The 17,313-nt window shown below is 43.4% G+C and overlaps 1 protein-coding gene across 3 annotated transcripts in view; it reads right to left on the bottom strand.

The window, feature by feature from the left end:
- Positions 1–17,313, bottom strand: part of KHDRBS3 (KH RNA binding domain containing, signal transduction associated 3) — a 130,518-nt gene that overhangs the window by 11,709 nt on the left and 101,496 nt on the right. For all 3 annotated transcript variants that reach the window (XM_056522806.1, XM_056522805.1, XM_056522807.1), the window contains 2 exons: positions 14,582–14,728; positions 13,076–13,132 (listed from right to left, as the gene is read on the bottom strand). In XM_056522806.1, coding sequence (XP_056378781.1) covers positions 14,637–14,728 — 92 coding nt within the window. In that variant the 3' untranslated portion in view covers positions 13,076–13,132; positions 14,582–14,636. The remainder of the gene's footprint in view (positions 1–13,075; positions 13,133–14,581; positions 14,729–17,313) is intronic.

Raw genomic sequence — 17,313 nt, 5'->3', positions numbered from 1 at the left:
TGGATGAAATTTGGTCAGATATTTCAAAATCCAATGGGCCAAAAGACCAATACGTCTTACTAGCCAAGCAGACATATTCAAGTGTTTAGATGGGGTTTGCAAAATTGAGCTACACCCTGTAGCAGGATCTGAAATGCATGCACTAAATCTATAAGTAGATCTGAATAATATAAATTCTACAAAAACATAAAAAAGAAACTAAATATATTATAGCGTCTATAATGACAGCGATGAATATAAAGGACATCTGGAAGGGGCAGAGAGTTTCTCATAGTTGTATATAGACTAATGACTTCAGGGAATGCACTCGTACCTTCTATTGGAATACATATATTTAGTAAGCACTTTAATTACAAATAACTGCAGTCAAAAAAGGTTGAAAGGCGATGAGGTTGAAAGGCCTTGGATTTGCGCAGGTAATTTACTCGGCATTCCGGTAATATATTCACACCTTCAATGGTGCTCAATGAGAAATATGTGACTCAAGGTTACTTTCAAGCTACATCAAAAGCGTGCAAGAACCTAACCCTTCCAAAGCAAGATGCATCTCCATGAGGTCTCATTAAACCACATCACAGGCGGGAACATTAAATTAAGCCAGAAAAAATATATACATGTAAATATTAGGAAGTGACATTGGAACTTTCCCCGTCGTATTTCTCCCTGGTTAAACTTTTGAGTTGTTTTACAAAATATACATCAGAGATGGAGTTAGAAGAAAGGGTGAACTTCCTTGTTAAAGTACTGTAAAATAATGAAAAATAAAATAAATAATAAAACAAATATTCCTTACATATTGTTATTCTAGGTAATCCAAAAGGAACAGAAGTTGGCACTCAAACCCCTTGTCTCGCTCTGACCGGACGTCGAGCCAGCACTTGCAGTCATGCAAATGGGGACCGTGATCGGCACGAAGTGCACCTGTCACGGTGCTAGAAGCCCAGGAAAGGGTAGATATCCCACAAATACAATAATAGGAGAATGGGCCGTACTCCCCAGTCCTCAAGGAGCAAAGCAGTGCTATTTCTTTATTTCAACGGTGCATAAAATCACATCACATTGTAGGACGAGTCAACGCTCTTCGGCATATGGAATGGGAGACAGCTGTTGCGCGTGCGCATGCACACTTCATCAGACCCCCCAAACACATCCATAGGGGGGTCCTAAATGTCTCATGAACAGGGCTGGTACCCTTGGGATAGGAAATAAGTTGTCTAGAAATTGAGTAAACCTTTAGGGTACGTACCGATTAGGCACCCTATTTCACGCAGCGCAAAATACTCTGCATATTCTCATATTATCATACACACAGGGCTAGCCTGCGGCATTGTAGGACGATTCAAAGATCTTTGGCATATGGAATGGGAGACAGCTGTTGCGCGTGCGCATGCATGCTTCATCAGACCCTCCAAAACACATCCATAGGGAGGTCCTAAATGTCTCATGAACAGGGTCGGTACCCTTGGGATAGGGAATAAGTTGGCCAGAAATTGAGTAAACCTTTAGGGTACGTACTGATTCGGCACCCTATTTCACGCAGCGCAAAATACGCTGTGTATTCTCATTATCATACACACAGGGCTAGCCTGCGGCATTGTAGGACGATTCAACGCTTTTTGGCATATGGAATGGGAGACAGCTGTTGCGCGTGCACATGCACGCTTCATCAGACCCCCCCAAACACATCCATAGGGGGGTCCTAAATGTCTCATGAACAGGGCTGGTACCCTTGGGATAGGGAATAAGTTGTCTAGAAATTGAGTAAACCTTTAGGGTAAGTACTGATTAGGCACCCTATTTCATGCAGTGCAAAATACGCTGCATATTCCCATATTATCATACACACAGGGCTAGCCTGCGGCATTGTAGGACGATTCAACGCTCTTCGGCATATGGAATGGGAGACAGCTATTGCGCGTGCACGCGCAACAGCTGTCACCCGTTCCATATGCCGAAGAGCGTTGAATGGTCCTACAATGTGATGTGATTTTATGCACCGTTGAAATAAAGAAATAGCACTGCTTTGCCCCTTGAGGACTGGTGAGTGCCAACCATTCATTCTCCTTTTATTGTATTGTTATTCTAGGACTACATGTTTTAGGGTACGGTCCCACGTACTGCTTACTCAGCTGCATATACGCTGCATATTCTCATATTATCATACACGCAAGGCTAGCCGGCGGTAGCTCTGCGTTTTCAGTAAAGATTGGAGGCGGGGCCACACGTCACAGTCACGACAGTGCACGGCTCCGCCTCCAATCTTCTCTGAAAACACAGGCTAGCCCTGTGTGTATGATAATATGAGAATACGCAGCATATCTTGTGCAGCGTAAAATAGGGTGCGTAATCGGTACGTACCCTAAAGGTTTACTCAATTTCTAGACATCTTATTCCCTATCCCAAGGGTACCGGCCCTGTTTATGAGACATTTAGGAGCCCCCTATGGATGTGTTTGGTTAGGAAAGTTATGGTATATGGGAATTTGACACCATTAATAATTCTTTATTAAACATTTTTTCCAGAAAACCACAGAATGAGTATCCCGTGCGACAAAATGTGCAACTTTTTAATAATGCTGTTTGCAGTCAGTTTTGTAAGCCAAGTCAGGGTTGGTGTAGATTTGCGCCTAATTTAGCGCAGATGCGACAAACTGAATTCTTTCCCACTGAATGAAATCATGACTTTGTATGTTCTTTTAGAAAAACCCTCTAAAGCAAAAGTCACAACGAAAAGTCTCAAAACAGCATCTGAGACAAACTGTGAGACAAATGTACACCACAAATCCAGGGTAAAACCAATAATAAATACCCCCCCCCCCCCCCCCCGCCCCATGTTTCTTTTCTAGCACCAGCAGATCTCAATCATGCATACCTTTGTGCTGTTTTTTTTTTTTCTTGAAACAGCTTTACTTAAATGTGTTTTATATGAATTTCTACTTTCTACATAAAGGGGTACTCCGCTGCCCTGTGTCGGAAGCTCTGCTCACAGCGTCCAGAAGTTTATTGTCCCGAACGCTGTGTGCGGGCTTCCGTGTTCAGGGCCGCCCCTCGTGATGTCACGCCCACCCCCTTTGTCCCGCCCCCTCAGCGAAAGTCTATGGGAAGGGGGCGCGATGGTGGGCGTGATGTCACGAGGGGCAGCCCTGAACACGGAAGCCCGCTGTTACGCCGAGCGCTCCGGGTCCCCGCTCCTCCCCGGAGCGCTCGCAACATCCTCGCTACGGCAGCGCCCCGGTCAGATCCACTGACCGGGTGCGCTGCGATACCGCCTCCAGCCGGGATGCGATTCGCGGTGCGGGTGGCGCCCGCTCGCGATGCACGCCCCGGCTTCCGTGCCTGACTCGCTCTCCCTCGGTCCTGTCCCGGCGCGCGCGGCCCCGCTCCCTAGGGCGCGCGCGCGCCGGGTCTCTGCGATTTAAAGGGCCACTGCGCCACTGATTGGCGCAGTGGTTCCAATTAGTGTCTTCACCTGTGCACTCCCTATGTATACCTCACTTCCCCTGCACTCCCTCGCCGGATCTTGTTGCCATTGTGCCAGTGAAAGCGTTCCCTTGTGTGTTCCTAGCCTGTGTTCCAGACCTCCTGCCGTTGCCCCTGACTACGATCCTTGCTGCCTGCCCCGACCTTCTGCTACGTCCGACCTTGCTTTTGTCTACTCCCTTGTACCGCGCCTATCTTCAGCAGTCAGAGAGGTTGAGCCGTTGCTAGTGGATACGACCTGGTTACTACCGCCGCAGCAAGACCATCCCGCTTTGCGGCGGGCTCTGGTGAACACCAGTAGTAACTTAGAACCGGTCCACTAGCACGGTCCACGCCAATCCCTCTCTGGCACAGAGGATCCACCTCCTGCCAGCCGGCATCGTGACACCCGCACACAGCGTTCCGAACAATAAACTTCCGGACGCTGCGAGCGGAGCTTCCGACACAGGGCAGCGGAGTACCCCTTTAAAGTAAATCAAACTAGAAGAACTTTGGGCTAAGAAAAGTCTATGTATGTAGTCGGATATGGTTTTAAAGGGGTAAAAACATATATTTTTAATCAACTGGTGCCAGAAAGCTAAATAGGTTTGTAAATTACTTCTATTTAAAAATCGTAATCCTTCCAGTACTTATCAGCTGCTGTATACTACAGAGGAAGTTCTTTTCTTTTTGAATTTTCTTTCTGTCTGACCACAGTGCTCTCTGCTGACACCGCTGTCCATGTCAGGAACTGTCCAGAGAACAAGCAAATCCCCATAGCAAACCTATCCTGCTCTGGACAGTTCCTAAAATGGACAGAGGTGTCAGTAGAGAGCACTGCGGCCAGACAGAAAGGAAATTCTAAAAGAAAAGAACAGCAGCTGATAAACACTGGAAGGATTAGATTTTTTAATAGAAGTCATTTACAAATCTGTTTAACTTTCTGGCACCAGGTGATTAAAAAAAATAATAATAATAATAATGTTTTCCAGTGGAGTACCCCTTTAAGTAGATGGCACCAAAAACTTTGCTAGTATTACTTTTCCTGCCTGAATGGAAAATGTGATAGAAGCATCATTGGTGTAAAAACAAAATAATGCAGCAGCCAGACGGCCCTGTGGGAAATTTCGAGATATATTCTCAACAATGAATTCATAAAAAGCCTTTTCCTTTGTCCCAAGTGATGCGCGGTATAAACCTGAAATGGAACTTTAATCTGTGAGATGTACACAAACCATAAATATATTTACAGCCTTTTGCATTAATGAACAATGGCTGAGTAACTTGACGATATGTTTTTTGGCACATGGACAAAACTAAAAGCAAATCAAATTTGTACAGAAGTACCCGGGGTCCCTGCGGTTCCATTCTACGGAGACAGACTCTCCATGTTGGATGCCGCCATATGACACCTTATAATAGGATGTAGATATGTTATACTGTGAGGACGCCCCACATAGGAATATTTTTATTTAGTTATGGTAGAGTTATGTATTTATTTTTAATCTATGCCAGATTATATAGTTGTTGTCATTGCCTTTGTAAGATGGTCAATTTTTCTTAATTACACAATATTAGATAAAAGGCTCAAGGATCTTGGAGGAACCAACCTTTTTTACACCTCAGATAATTAGTTTGGTTTTCTCTTTATGGTTAAAAGTTTGTGATATCACCATGCCTACAACCTTTAAGAAGTTGCCCCCTGTCAGGGATAACCCTTTACTAGAACCCCCCCTAAAATAAAACCTTTATTGGTATGTTAAAATTATACCCCACACAAAAGTTTAAAATGCCAGCGGAATTGGTATGATGTGTACACTTGTTATCAGTTATACACTTGTTAGGGATAGCTTTGTCAAGGGTAGCGAGGATAATTGACAAAGCTGATCCGTTCAGCGAAACGTCAGGGAGGCTAGTAGTTGCTTGTCTTTAACACAGCGGAGGATAATTACAGTGTAGGGATAGGGTACCAATAGCTGACATGTGTCGGATATAAAGCACACGAATATATAAGTGCTCAATTGGACCCTTATATCCCTAACAAGTGTACACATCATACCAATTCTGCTGAAATTTTAAACTTTTGTGTGGGGTATAATTTTAACATACCAATAAAGGTTAGATTTTAGGGGGGGGGGGGTTCTAGTAAAGGGTTATCCCTGACAATGGAGTGGAAAAGAGTTCCAAATATTGCCATTTAGCCCAGACCAGACTGTACTAATTTACCCTAAAAGTCATCACTATAAAGAGTATAATTCGCCACTCCTAAGGCTGACATGCATGAGACTACCATTATAAGAAGACGGCTCAAAATTGACCTAAATGGGCAGTGTATCGGGAGGAGACCTTAAAGGGTCTTATCCCCTATCCAAAGGATAGGGGATAAGATGTCTGATCGCGGGGCTCCCGCAGCTGGGCACCCCCGCAATCTCGGCTGCAGCACCCCAGACATCCGATGCATGGAGGGAACTTCGCTCCGTGCCGGATGACTGGCGATGGGGACGGAGGCTTGTGATGCCCCTTCCCATAGACTTGCATTGAAGGAGTGTGGCCATGATGTCATGAGCCTCCAGCGCTGCACTCAATGCTCTAAACGGAATCTGGGTGCAGCAGGGAGATCTTGGGGGTCCCCAGCGGCGGGACCCCTGAAATCAAACATCTTATCCCCTATCCATTTTCAGACCAATATGAGGCTTGTTTTTTGCGCTACCAATTGTACTTTGTATTGACACCTTTCAATTTACCATAAAATGGACGGTGCAAGCAAAAAAATATAATGTGTGTGGGGAAATTAAAAAGAAAACTGCAATTTAGCAAATGTGTTTTTTTACGCTGTACATTTATAGTAAAAATGTTCTCTATATTCTGTGAGTCAAAATGATACCCATGTTAATATACTTTTCTGTTATTGTACTGCTTAAAAAAAAAATCTAACTTTTTAACAAAATGAGTCTGTTTAAAATTGCCCCAATTTGACCATCTATAACTTTCTCATTTGTCTGTATACAGGGCTGTATAAGGGCTATTTTATTTGTGCCGTGATCTGTAGTTTTTATTGGTACCACATTTGTATACTACTTTGTTATAATTTTTATTTATTTTTTTCTGGGTTGTGATGTGACTAAAAGCAGCAATTTTGGACTTATTTTTTTACGTTTACGCCATTTACCATAGGGAATCATTTACATTTTATTTTAATAGTTTGGACATTTATGTACACAGAAATACCAAATATGTATTTTTTTTTTTACATTTTGCTTTATAAAATGGAAAAAAGGGGAATTCGGTTTTATTAAATCTTTTTTTACTTTTTTAGTTTTACTTTTTTTTTTTTTTTTTGTTCCCACATGGGACTATTTATTGCATTCTTTGGATTGCATAGCACTGATCAGTCTTACCTGCAATCTACTTCTCTGCTCTGCTAGAAGGCAGGTCAGGGAAGAAGACTGTAGGAACCATCTTAACACATTGGACCACATGAGATTTTACCAATTTCACTGTGGGTGGTCCGATGTATTTGTGTAAACCTCTGCTATACTTCAGATGCCGTGATCAGTATTGTATCACAGCATCTGAAGGGTATCAATGAGGTCCAGGCTGCTGACAACAGCTGCCAGACGGTTAAGATCACTGTGTCGGGCAACGCGGTGACTCTGGAACCGCACAGCATACATGTAGGGCGCTGTGCACTAAGTACCAGGGCACCATGATGTACATGTATGCTGTGTATCCTCTAGAGGTTAACACCATAAAGACAGATCCGAACAATAAAAACTTACTAAAAATCCCATGTTACGCCTAGCGCTCCGGGTCCCCGCTCCTCCCCGGAGCGCTCACGGCTTCTTTCTCCCTGCAGCGCCCCGGTCAGTCCCGCTGACCGGGAGCGCTGCACTGTCATGGCCGTCGGGGATGCGATTTGCACAGCGGGACGCGCCCGCTCGCGAGTCGCATCCCAGGTCACTTACCCGTCCCGGTCCCCTGCTGTCTTGTGCTGGCGCGCGCGGCTCCGCTCTCTAGGGCGCGCGCGCGCCAGCTCTCTGAGACTTAAAGGGCCAGTGCACCAATGATTGGTGCCTGGCCCAATTAGCTTAATTGGCTTCCATCTGCTCCCTGGCTATATCTGATCTCCTCCCTTGCACTCCCTTGCCGGATCTTGTTGCCTTGTGCCAGTGAAAGCGTTTAGTGTGTCCTAAGCCTGTGTTACCTGATCTTCTGCTATCCATCCTGACTACGAACCTTGCCGCCTGCCCCCGACCTTCTGCTACGTCTGACCTTGCCTCTGCCTAGTCCTTCTGTCCCACGCCTTCTCAGCAGTCAGCGAGGTTGAGCCGTTGCTAGTGGATACGACCTGGTTGCTACTGCCGCAGCAAGACCATCCCGCTTTGCGGCGGGCTCTGGTGAAAACCAGTAGCCTCTTAGAACCGGTCCACTAGCACGGTCCACGCCAATCCCTCGCTGACACAGCGGATCCACAACCCGTAAGCCGAATCGTGACAGTAGATCCGGCCATGGATCCCGCTGAGGTGCCGCTGCCAAGTCTCGCTGATCTTCCCACGGTGGTCGCTCAGCAATCGCAGCAGATTGCCCAACAAGGACAGCAGCTGTCGCAGTTGACCGCCATGTTACAGCAACTTCTGCCTCTGCTACAGCAGCAACCATCTCCTCCGCCAGCTCCTGCACCTCCTCCGCAGCGAGTGGCCGCTCCTAGCCTCCGCTTGTCCCTGCCGGACAAATTTGATGGGGACTCTAAACTCTGCCGTGGATTTTTGTCTCAGTGTTCCCTGCATATGGAGATGTTGTCGGACTTGTTTCCTACAGAACGGTCTAAGGTGGCGTTTGTAGTAAGCCTTCTTTCAGGAAAGGCCTTGTCTTGGGCCACACCGCTCTGGGACCGCAATGATCCTGCCACAGCCTCAGTCCAGGCCTTCTTCGCTGAAGTCCGGAGTGTCTTTGAGGAGCCAGCCCGAGCTTCTTCTGCCGAGACTGCCCTGTTGAACCTGGTCCAGGGTAATTCTTCAGTGGGCGAGTACGCCATCCAATTTCGTACTCTTGCTTCCGAGTTATCATGGAATAACGAGGCTCTCTGCGCGACCTTTAAAAAAGGCCTATCCAGTCGCATCAAGGATGTGCTGGCCGCACGAGAGATCCCTGCCAACCTCCAAGAACTCATCCATTTGGCTACCCGCATTGACATGCGTTTTTCTGAGCGACACCAAGAGCTCCGCCAGGAAAAAGACTTAGATCTCTGGGCACCTCTCCCACAGCATCCTTTGCAGTCTACGCCTGGGCCTCCCGCCGAGGAGGCCATGCAAGTGGATCGGTCTCGCCTGACCCAGGAAGAGAGGAATCGCCGTAGGGAAGAAAATCTCTGTCTTTACTGTGCCAGTACCGAGCATTTCTTGGTGGATTGCCCTATCCGTCCTCCACGTCTGGGAAACGCACGCACGCACCCAGCTCACGTGGGTGTGGCGTCTCTTGGTTCCAAGTCTGCTTCTCCACGTCTCACGGTGCCCGTGCGGATTTCTCCTTCAGCCAACTCCTCCCTCTCAGCCGTGGCCTGCTTGGACTCTGGTGCCTCTGGTAATTTTATTTTGGAGTCGTTTGTGAATAAATTCCGCATCCCGGTAACCCGTCTCGTCAAGCCGCTCTACATTTCCGCGGTCAATGGAGTCAGACTGGATTGCACCGTGCGTTACCGCACAGAACCCCTCCTGATGTGTATTGGACCCCACCACGAAAGGATTGAGCTCTTCGTTCTCCCCAACTGTACCTCTGAGGTCCTCCTCGGTCTGCCATGGCTCCGCCTTCATTCTCCCACCCTTGATTGGACCACCGGGGAGATCAAGAACTGGGACTCTGCCTGCCTTAGGAAGTGCCTCTCCCCCCCTCCCAGTCCCGTCAGGCAAGCCTCTGTGCCTCCTCATGGCTCCCGTCCTTGTGTCACCCTGCCCCGTGCCAAGCTTCACCCTCTGCCCTTCCTCCCCATTCCAACTCCTGCTGCACTGCCTGCCGTTGAGGAAACGCTCCATTCTTTCCCGGTGTCCTCATCCCAGGGGGGGCAGTTACCGGACAAAAAAAAGGGGAGACCCAAGGGGGGGGGTACTGTTACGCCTAGCGCTCCGGGTCCCCGCTCCTCCCCGAAGCGCTCACGGCGTCTTTCTCCCTGCAGCGCCCCGGTCAGTCCCGCTGACCGGGAGCGCTGCACTGTCATGGCCGTCGGGGATGCGATTTGCACAGCGGGACGCGCCCGCTCGCGAGTCGCATCCCAGGTCACTTACCCGTCCCGGTCCCCTGCTGTCTTGTGCTGGCGCGCGCGGCTCCGCTCTCTAGGGCGCGCGCGCGCCAGCTCTCTGAGACTTAAAGGGCCAGTGCACCAATGATTGGTGCCTGGCCCAATTAGCTTAATTGGCTTCCATCTGCTCCCTGGCTATATCTGATCTCCTCCCTTGCACTCCCTTGCCGGATCTTGTTGCCTTGTGCCAGTGAAAGCGTTTAGTGTGTCCTAAGCCTGTGTTACCTGATCTTCTGCTATCCATCCTGACTACGAACCTTGCCGCCTGCCCCCGACCTTCTGCTACGTCTGACCTTGCCTCTGCCTAGTCCTTCTGTCCCACGCCTTCTCAGCAGTCAGCGAGGTTGAGCCGTTGCTAGTGGATACGACCTGGTTGCTACTGCCGCAGCAAGACCATCCCGCTTTGCGGCGGGCTCTGGTGAAAACCAGTAGCCTCTTAGAACCGGTCCACTAGCACGGTCCACGCCAATCCCTCGCTGACACAGCGGATCCACAACCCGTAAGCCGAATCGTGACATCCCATAGGTACCAGTATCTAATTTATTGACATAGAAAATAAATATGGCTGCAAATCAACTTAAGGCAGGTTGTCCTTAAAAAAGGAATGAAGTTGCAAAGGGGGGGGGGGGGAAGACCACCAACAGACCTATCAGAACTCAAAACAGGATGCATTTCCATGTTGCGGTTATATTATGACTGCACCATGTGAATAAAGTCTTATACTCTTTTAGGGATTTTCCAACTAAAATCATATATCACTTATCCTATAGATTGCTGGGGGATTGACCACCAGGACCCCCCCCCCCCCCCGCAATCTTGAAAATGGAGAACCCTGTGGAAAAAGAGCAGTAGTGCGCTTATGGCTTATGTGACTACCACTCCATTCACTGCTGTGGGACTAATGGAGATTTCCATCAGTCCCATATGAGAGAATGCTGTTCCTGAGATAATGGTGGTCGGATCAAATCACACACTTATCTCCTATCATGTGGATAGGATATATATGCTTTTAGTAGGACAACACCTTTAAATACTGTAGCTTAGATATGATATGCTATAAGGTATATATATATATATATATATATATATATATATATATATATATATATATAAAACCTGTGTCCAATTGCTTTTTCTGTCGTAACTTATCCTCATACTTTTTTCCTAGGATTTGCCTATGTATGAGACTCTAAACTATTTTCTTGGATGACAATAAAAATAAGTGTCAATAAATAGTAAATAAAATCAGGGGGGAGGGGGGTGGTGGGGCATGGAAACTAATGCAAACCAACATATACTGGCCAAATGAAAACCATTAGGACAAAAGTCCATTGAGGACTTGCTGAGTAGGAAAAAAATAGATGCAGAAAACATAATGAGGAAAATCTGCTGCAGTTTACAGGAGAAATGGAACTTAGGAAACAAAGCCAAGACATAAATTCATAGACATGCTGGAACGTTTTAACAACAATGTTGATGTCCTGAAGTGGCCGAGTTGACGTTTATCTGTCAACCAAATATATAGTAAGAGATAGAGATGGCTCTTCACTCAGATCGGTCTCCAATCTGACATTGCTGCCACCATTTTTGCAAATGGGAATTGTATTGTCTAAATGTGCAACTAGCAGCTGACTGATAACAGGCAAGGGTGACTACCTTGGATGTGCGTGGCTTGGTGCAACAAGATCCTACTATATATTGAGGATCATATGGTAGCAGATGTGCCACCACCAATTGGATTCATTTTTGTAGAAGATGGTTGCCTCTTCTCATTACTGGAGTGGTGTTTTTCCTATTTTTCATAAATGTAGCAAGAAAGGGGATCTGGTTCTCACATCGCTTTTCAAACCAAAAAATACTGTGCAAAAAAGAGCAAAGTGAACCCACCAGAAGATATGATTTTGAAGCACACCCTCCATCTATACAGAACTTGTGCCTATGTTGCATTGCAATCTTTGTAGTTATTATTGTACAAACAAGATCATCTATAAGATATAACAAGTTATTTGTGATCATCCCATATGAAATGTACCCTAGCTTCAAGATCAGCTGCTGGCATGGTTGATCTCTGGTGCATCTTTATGGTTCTGTATAAGCGACCTATTACCATGTCAGACATTAGATTTACTGGAGGATCCTCCAGTACTTTACTACACCATGTAAACTCTGATACTACTCAACAGTACATCGATATTTAATATAAATATATAACAAAATGTCACCCTGCTGACTGTTTTCTACAGCATCAGACATTTTATCCATTGAATGTTTACATTAGAGACAAGAAAATCTTCAAACATTCACCTTTAAAGGAGAACTGTAGTACAATATAACTTATCCCCTATACGAAGGTCCCCCGCGTTCTACTGTAGGGGACCGCGGCAGTCTACAGGAAGAGCAGTTTCGTCCCTTGCAGAAAGCCGCGGCAGACACGCCCCTTCCATGCGTCTCTATTGGATACATGAAAGGGGCGTGTCGGCCGATGAGTCATGCAGGGATGGACACGCCCCCCTTCCAGCATACTGCTGCAGCCCCGTACAGGAGATTGAGGGTGTCCGAGTGGTCCGACCCCCCCGCCATCCTTCAGATAGGGGATAAGTTATATTGCACTACAGTACTCTCCATGTCTTTAATCTCCATATCTTACATGAAGAAATTATCTTTGTCTTAGGAAATTTTAAGTACTTTGGTACAAATCCCGACTTGATAGTCTTAGCTCCCTTATAGGAAAAAAACTTTTTGTATACTCATTATCTCATTGCCCTAATTCTCAGACTGTTTTGCCGTCATTGGTGTCCATACAAATGACAAAATTGGGCCATCTAAGCCAGCATAAAAAAAAAAATAGGACTTATCGGCATACTCAAGTGCAATATTAAAATATAAAAAAAAAAAATATAAGTTTGTAAAAATGAGTCAACATTTTCAATGATTCTGCACAACTGTATCCTCTCTATTACAAATAAAAAAAGATGATACAAAATTTATAATAAAAACTATTTCATTTAAAGGGGTATTCCCATCTTGCAACTTGGCTTTTTGCCCCTTCAGCCCTGCTGGTGGTTGCCAGAAGAGATTGGCAAACCAATAACAGCCGAAATGGCTTTTTTATTTTTTTGCCGTTTTTTGGAACACTGTTGACTTTCATGGGAGTTGCATTAACAGTGTAGTACATTAAAATGGTGGAAAATGCTGTTTTCTACTTCCTGGCAACCTCCAGCCGCCACAGTCAGGCTGTAGGGAGCCATGGGGCCCAAGTTGTGAGATGTGAACAATCCAAAAAAAAGATAAATATTTATATATCAATTATACAAGAAAAACTTACCTAACATTTAAAAGGCCCATTAGTATCAGTCCTGTTCTTCTATATTTTACCTGCTTCCTGGGAAAAAGAAATATATGGATTAAAATGTATTAAAAAGTAAATAAATAAAAACAAAATAAAAAAATCACTTTTCATAAGCAACTTTTTTAACAAAATGACAGTAAATCGAATTAGTCAATTTAGAAGTTAACTTTAACTTTAAATGTTGATTGCTAAAGTTTATGGACAAAATAATTTTCAAAACAGCTAGTTATGAAATTTTACAGATAATTTTAAAGGAGAACATCGAAGCTTAATTTTATGTAATTAGATACAAAAAAGAAAAAAAATTAAAAAAAAGTTTAAAATGGTCATTTAGGGGCCTTAAAGTCACCAAAATGAAACTTTCTTAAAGTTGGTAGTGCACCTGCTTTTTTATTGATTATATTAAAGAGAAATTAATGAATATTAAAATCTTATTGGATTGATTTACCTTTGCAAATGAAGATCGTTTTAAGGGTTACACATCCTCTGCCACGGATGAAAGCGACCTCATTTAGTCATGTCAGAAAGTCTTTAAAAGCTTTGTGCTAAACGCTCCCATCACGGTACGAAGTTCTCATTAAGGAATCAAAATTTCTTATAAATTCCAAAGTTGCACTAGTGAAAAAATGCTCAACAAAATGAAAACTTCACATTTTTACCAGAAAACTCAGAATCTAATTTAAAAACCATTTTAAAGACATTATTTTGTTTGCATCGTTTTTTTTTGTATTTTTTTAAATATGGTCCTTAAGCAGATCAATACCATTTATACAGCCTTTAAACCTAAAGCGATGATGTCAATGTAATGTTTTAATTTTATACCAAATTTTAAGACAAAGCCGTACAGTGTTTAGTGCGAACCTTTTAGAAATATCAACGTTAAGAACGTTCCCTGTTTACCACTATTTATTTTTTATTTTTTTATTTTACAAAAAATAGCGCAGAAAATTACCTTTTCACACACACCTTTTTTTTCTTTCAAAAGTTTATTAGTATTAAGCAACAGTAAACTTTGCTCAACACTACAGTACATTTCAAGACTCTTTACAAAAAAAAAAAAAAGATACCACATTATTTCCATTGGTGAATTTTTTTTCTTTTTTTGTTCTTTTCATTTATGCAGATTTACAAGAGAAAAATAAAAGTAGCAAATAGTTAAAATAAAGGTGATAGAACTTAAGTTGGTCAAAAACCCTTTAAAAAATAAAAAGGTTACGATTATGTTAACGAATGGATTAACATGTTTAGTCGATCTAACCGGTTTAACACTAGTTAAAAGTTAAATTCATTCCTTTTGACCACCTATTTTCAAATACAGACTACCGTATATAACAAGGTAGGTTTACAATTGTTTTGTTCATTTGGTCTTTCAGTGGTAAATAAAAAAAAAAAAAAAAAAATGTTTAGTTTCAGTCCATCCATTCATTCACGTTTAGAACGGTTTTTAATAAAAAGGTAATGAGCGTTCATAGAAAAAATTACTTTGAACAGTAAACAGGGCTGGAGCAGAGGGCATAATTCACATCAGACTGTACAATCAGTATCTTGCATATGGTTGATCTCTGTAGGTTCCTTTTGTGGCTCTTGAGGAAACAACCTTGTGTCTGGAATTTGCCCAATCTTCTTGTCCTAAAAAAAAGAATAAATAATTGATTTATCAAAATGTTTTTGCTTTATTGCAACAAATAATTTATTTATTCATTACATATTTTATTTATTTAATAATTTAATTGTTTTCAGTAAAGCAATCTAGACTATGCTGAAAATTAGTTTGGAACATTTAAAGGGGTACTCCAACCCTAGACATCTAATCCCATATCCAAAGGATAGGGGATAAGATGCCGACCGTGTGGGCCCGCCGATGGGACCCCCGCAATCTCTGTGCGCCACCCGGCGTTTGTTTAGAATGCTTGGAGCGGGCGGTGGGGTTGTGATAACACGGCCACACCCCTTGTGGCATCATTCCACACCCCCTCAATAAAAGTCTATGAGAGGGGGCATGGCGGCCGTCACACCCCATCCATTAGACTTGCATTGAGGGGGTGTGACGTGACTTCATGAGGGGCGAGGCCATGACATCACAAACCTGCAGCCAGCTCCAAGCGTTTGGAACAAAATGCTCCGAACGCTGGGTTAGTGGAGTACCCCTGTAACTCAACTAGTAGAGTATACTTTTTTTTTTTTGCATGGGGACTTATGGGTGGTAGATGGCAGCCATCAGAAGTAAACTTTTTTTTTTTTTTTACCATGATAGAAAAGCTGACAAAGGACTCATCTATATAGATTACAATCCTACTCATCAGCCAATCACACGGCAGGCCCAACTGATGGGTCAGTTTTCCCTGAAAAGGTACTATTCTTACATGTGGCTTTCTGCTCTCTTAAGAGTTTTTTATTGTTAAGACTGCCCTACCAAGCTAAAAAACAAAACAAAAACAAAAATAAAAAAAAAAAACATTCACAAGATTTTCTGCAACTGATCCACATAAAGTGAACATACACATTAATGTAATATTTTTAAATTTTGAACCCTCAATCTAAAAAACCTATTTGGTGTTGGCAACAAACTCTCTGTACTACTAATCCTTTAAAAAATATAAAACCAAAAAATCAATAAATAAATCATTAAATTAATACGTAAATATAAAATGGACATTTTTGACAAAACTATTATTTCCTATATTTCCTAACAAATCTATTTGCTCTCAGTGTGTATGTCTTTGGTGAAGGTTATATATTCTAACAAATACTCCAATATTCTGCTGCATCAATTCTCTATACAGTGTAACGCATAATGCAGCTCTTAACTTTGTGAAAACAGCTGAAACCCTCTAAAACGCCTTTTATTACCAAAACACTTCTACCGAGCAAAAAAGTCACTTCTGTGCTTTTGGCATTAATACCTCAGTCATAGGCCATTTACTGAAATTTCTGAATTGGTTTGATATATTATTTATAAAAGAAATAAAAAAAAGCTATTTCTGTAAAACCAGAAGTGTTCTTTCTCCTCTCTATTCGTTCTGTTCTTGGCACTCTGCACTGATGAAGCCAACATTGGAAAAGGGAAACAAAGCCTTGCTACGCCCTATTACTCACTGCACCCTCCTATGGGATTTTGTTATTACTATGGAAAAGCCAAGACCAATGCAAAAACAGAATAACATAAATTAACCTATTTTATTTTTTCTATAAACTATCTTCTGCCTTCTACAACCTTTGTACCTTAAATATGTGCCTTGGAAGTCGAAAATGCAGACTATTTATAATCTATAAAATAAATAAAAAAAATTTGCTCCAAAAAATACTCAGTATACACCTCCATATTATTTTTCTTATTCACCCTGCTCTAGGATTTCTCAGTACAAGTCATTAAAGGGGTACTTCGCTGTAAAGTGTTTGGAACAAACTGTTCAGAACGCTGGAGCAAGAGTCGGGAGCTCGTGACATCATAGCCCCGCCCCTAATTATGTCACACCCACCCCTCAATGCAAGTCTATGGGAGGGGGCATGACGGCTGTCACGCCCCCTCCCATAGACTAGCATTGAGGGGGCGGGGCATGACGTCACAAGCTCCCAGCGCCGGCTCCAGCATTCGGAACAGTTTGTTCCAAACGCTGTGCAGCGGAATACTTCTTTAACTTTACAGATTAGACCAAGTAGGAGAATTACATTTTTGATATTTAAAGGGGTACTCCGCTGCTAGACATCTTACCCCTATCCAAAGGATAGGAGATAAGATGTCTGATAGTGGGGGGTCCCGCCGCTGTGCCCCCCCCCCCCCCACGATCTCCCGCAGCACCTAGCGTTCTAAATAAATTTAGTTTACGTCAGGCCACGCCCCCTCCTTTCATGTCTATGGGATGGAATGGATATTTTTCCACAGATGTATAGTTTAATATATTTTACTATAGTTTTACTGGATCTCCACACGGCTGGACCATTATGAGGTTTTAATAATGGTTAACTAATTCCATCCCATCAGTTCTTCCTCGGGATCTGACTGGATGTGTAAGATGCAATTTATACAGCTTTACTAGAGAATGGATTCTTCTTTTGGGAATTAAATATATCTCCACCCTTCAGTTGAAGACATTTTAAAATATCATGGAACAATATAGAAATGATGATAAACCCACATCTAGTAATGATAAGGGTAACCAGAACCCACTTGATATATGGGGCCCTTGGTGATAGACTACACAAATATCCAACAA

This window comes from Hyla sarda, chromosome 5 (genome assembly GCF_029499605.1).
Source record: "Hyla sarda isolate aHylSar1 chromosome 5, aHylSar1.hap1, whole genome shotgun sequence".
Taxonomy (NCBI): Eukaryota; Metazoa; Chordata; class Amphibia; order Anura; family Hylidae; genus Hyla; species Hyla sarda.
Note: the sequence above shows the minus strand (reverse complement) of the source record. Positions and strands in the feature narration are given on the sequence as shown.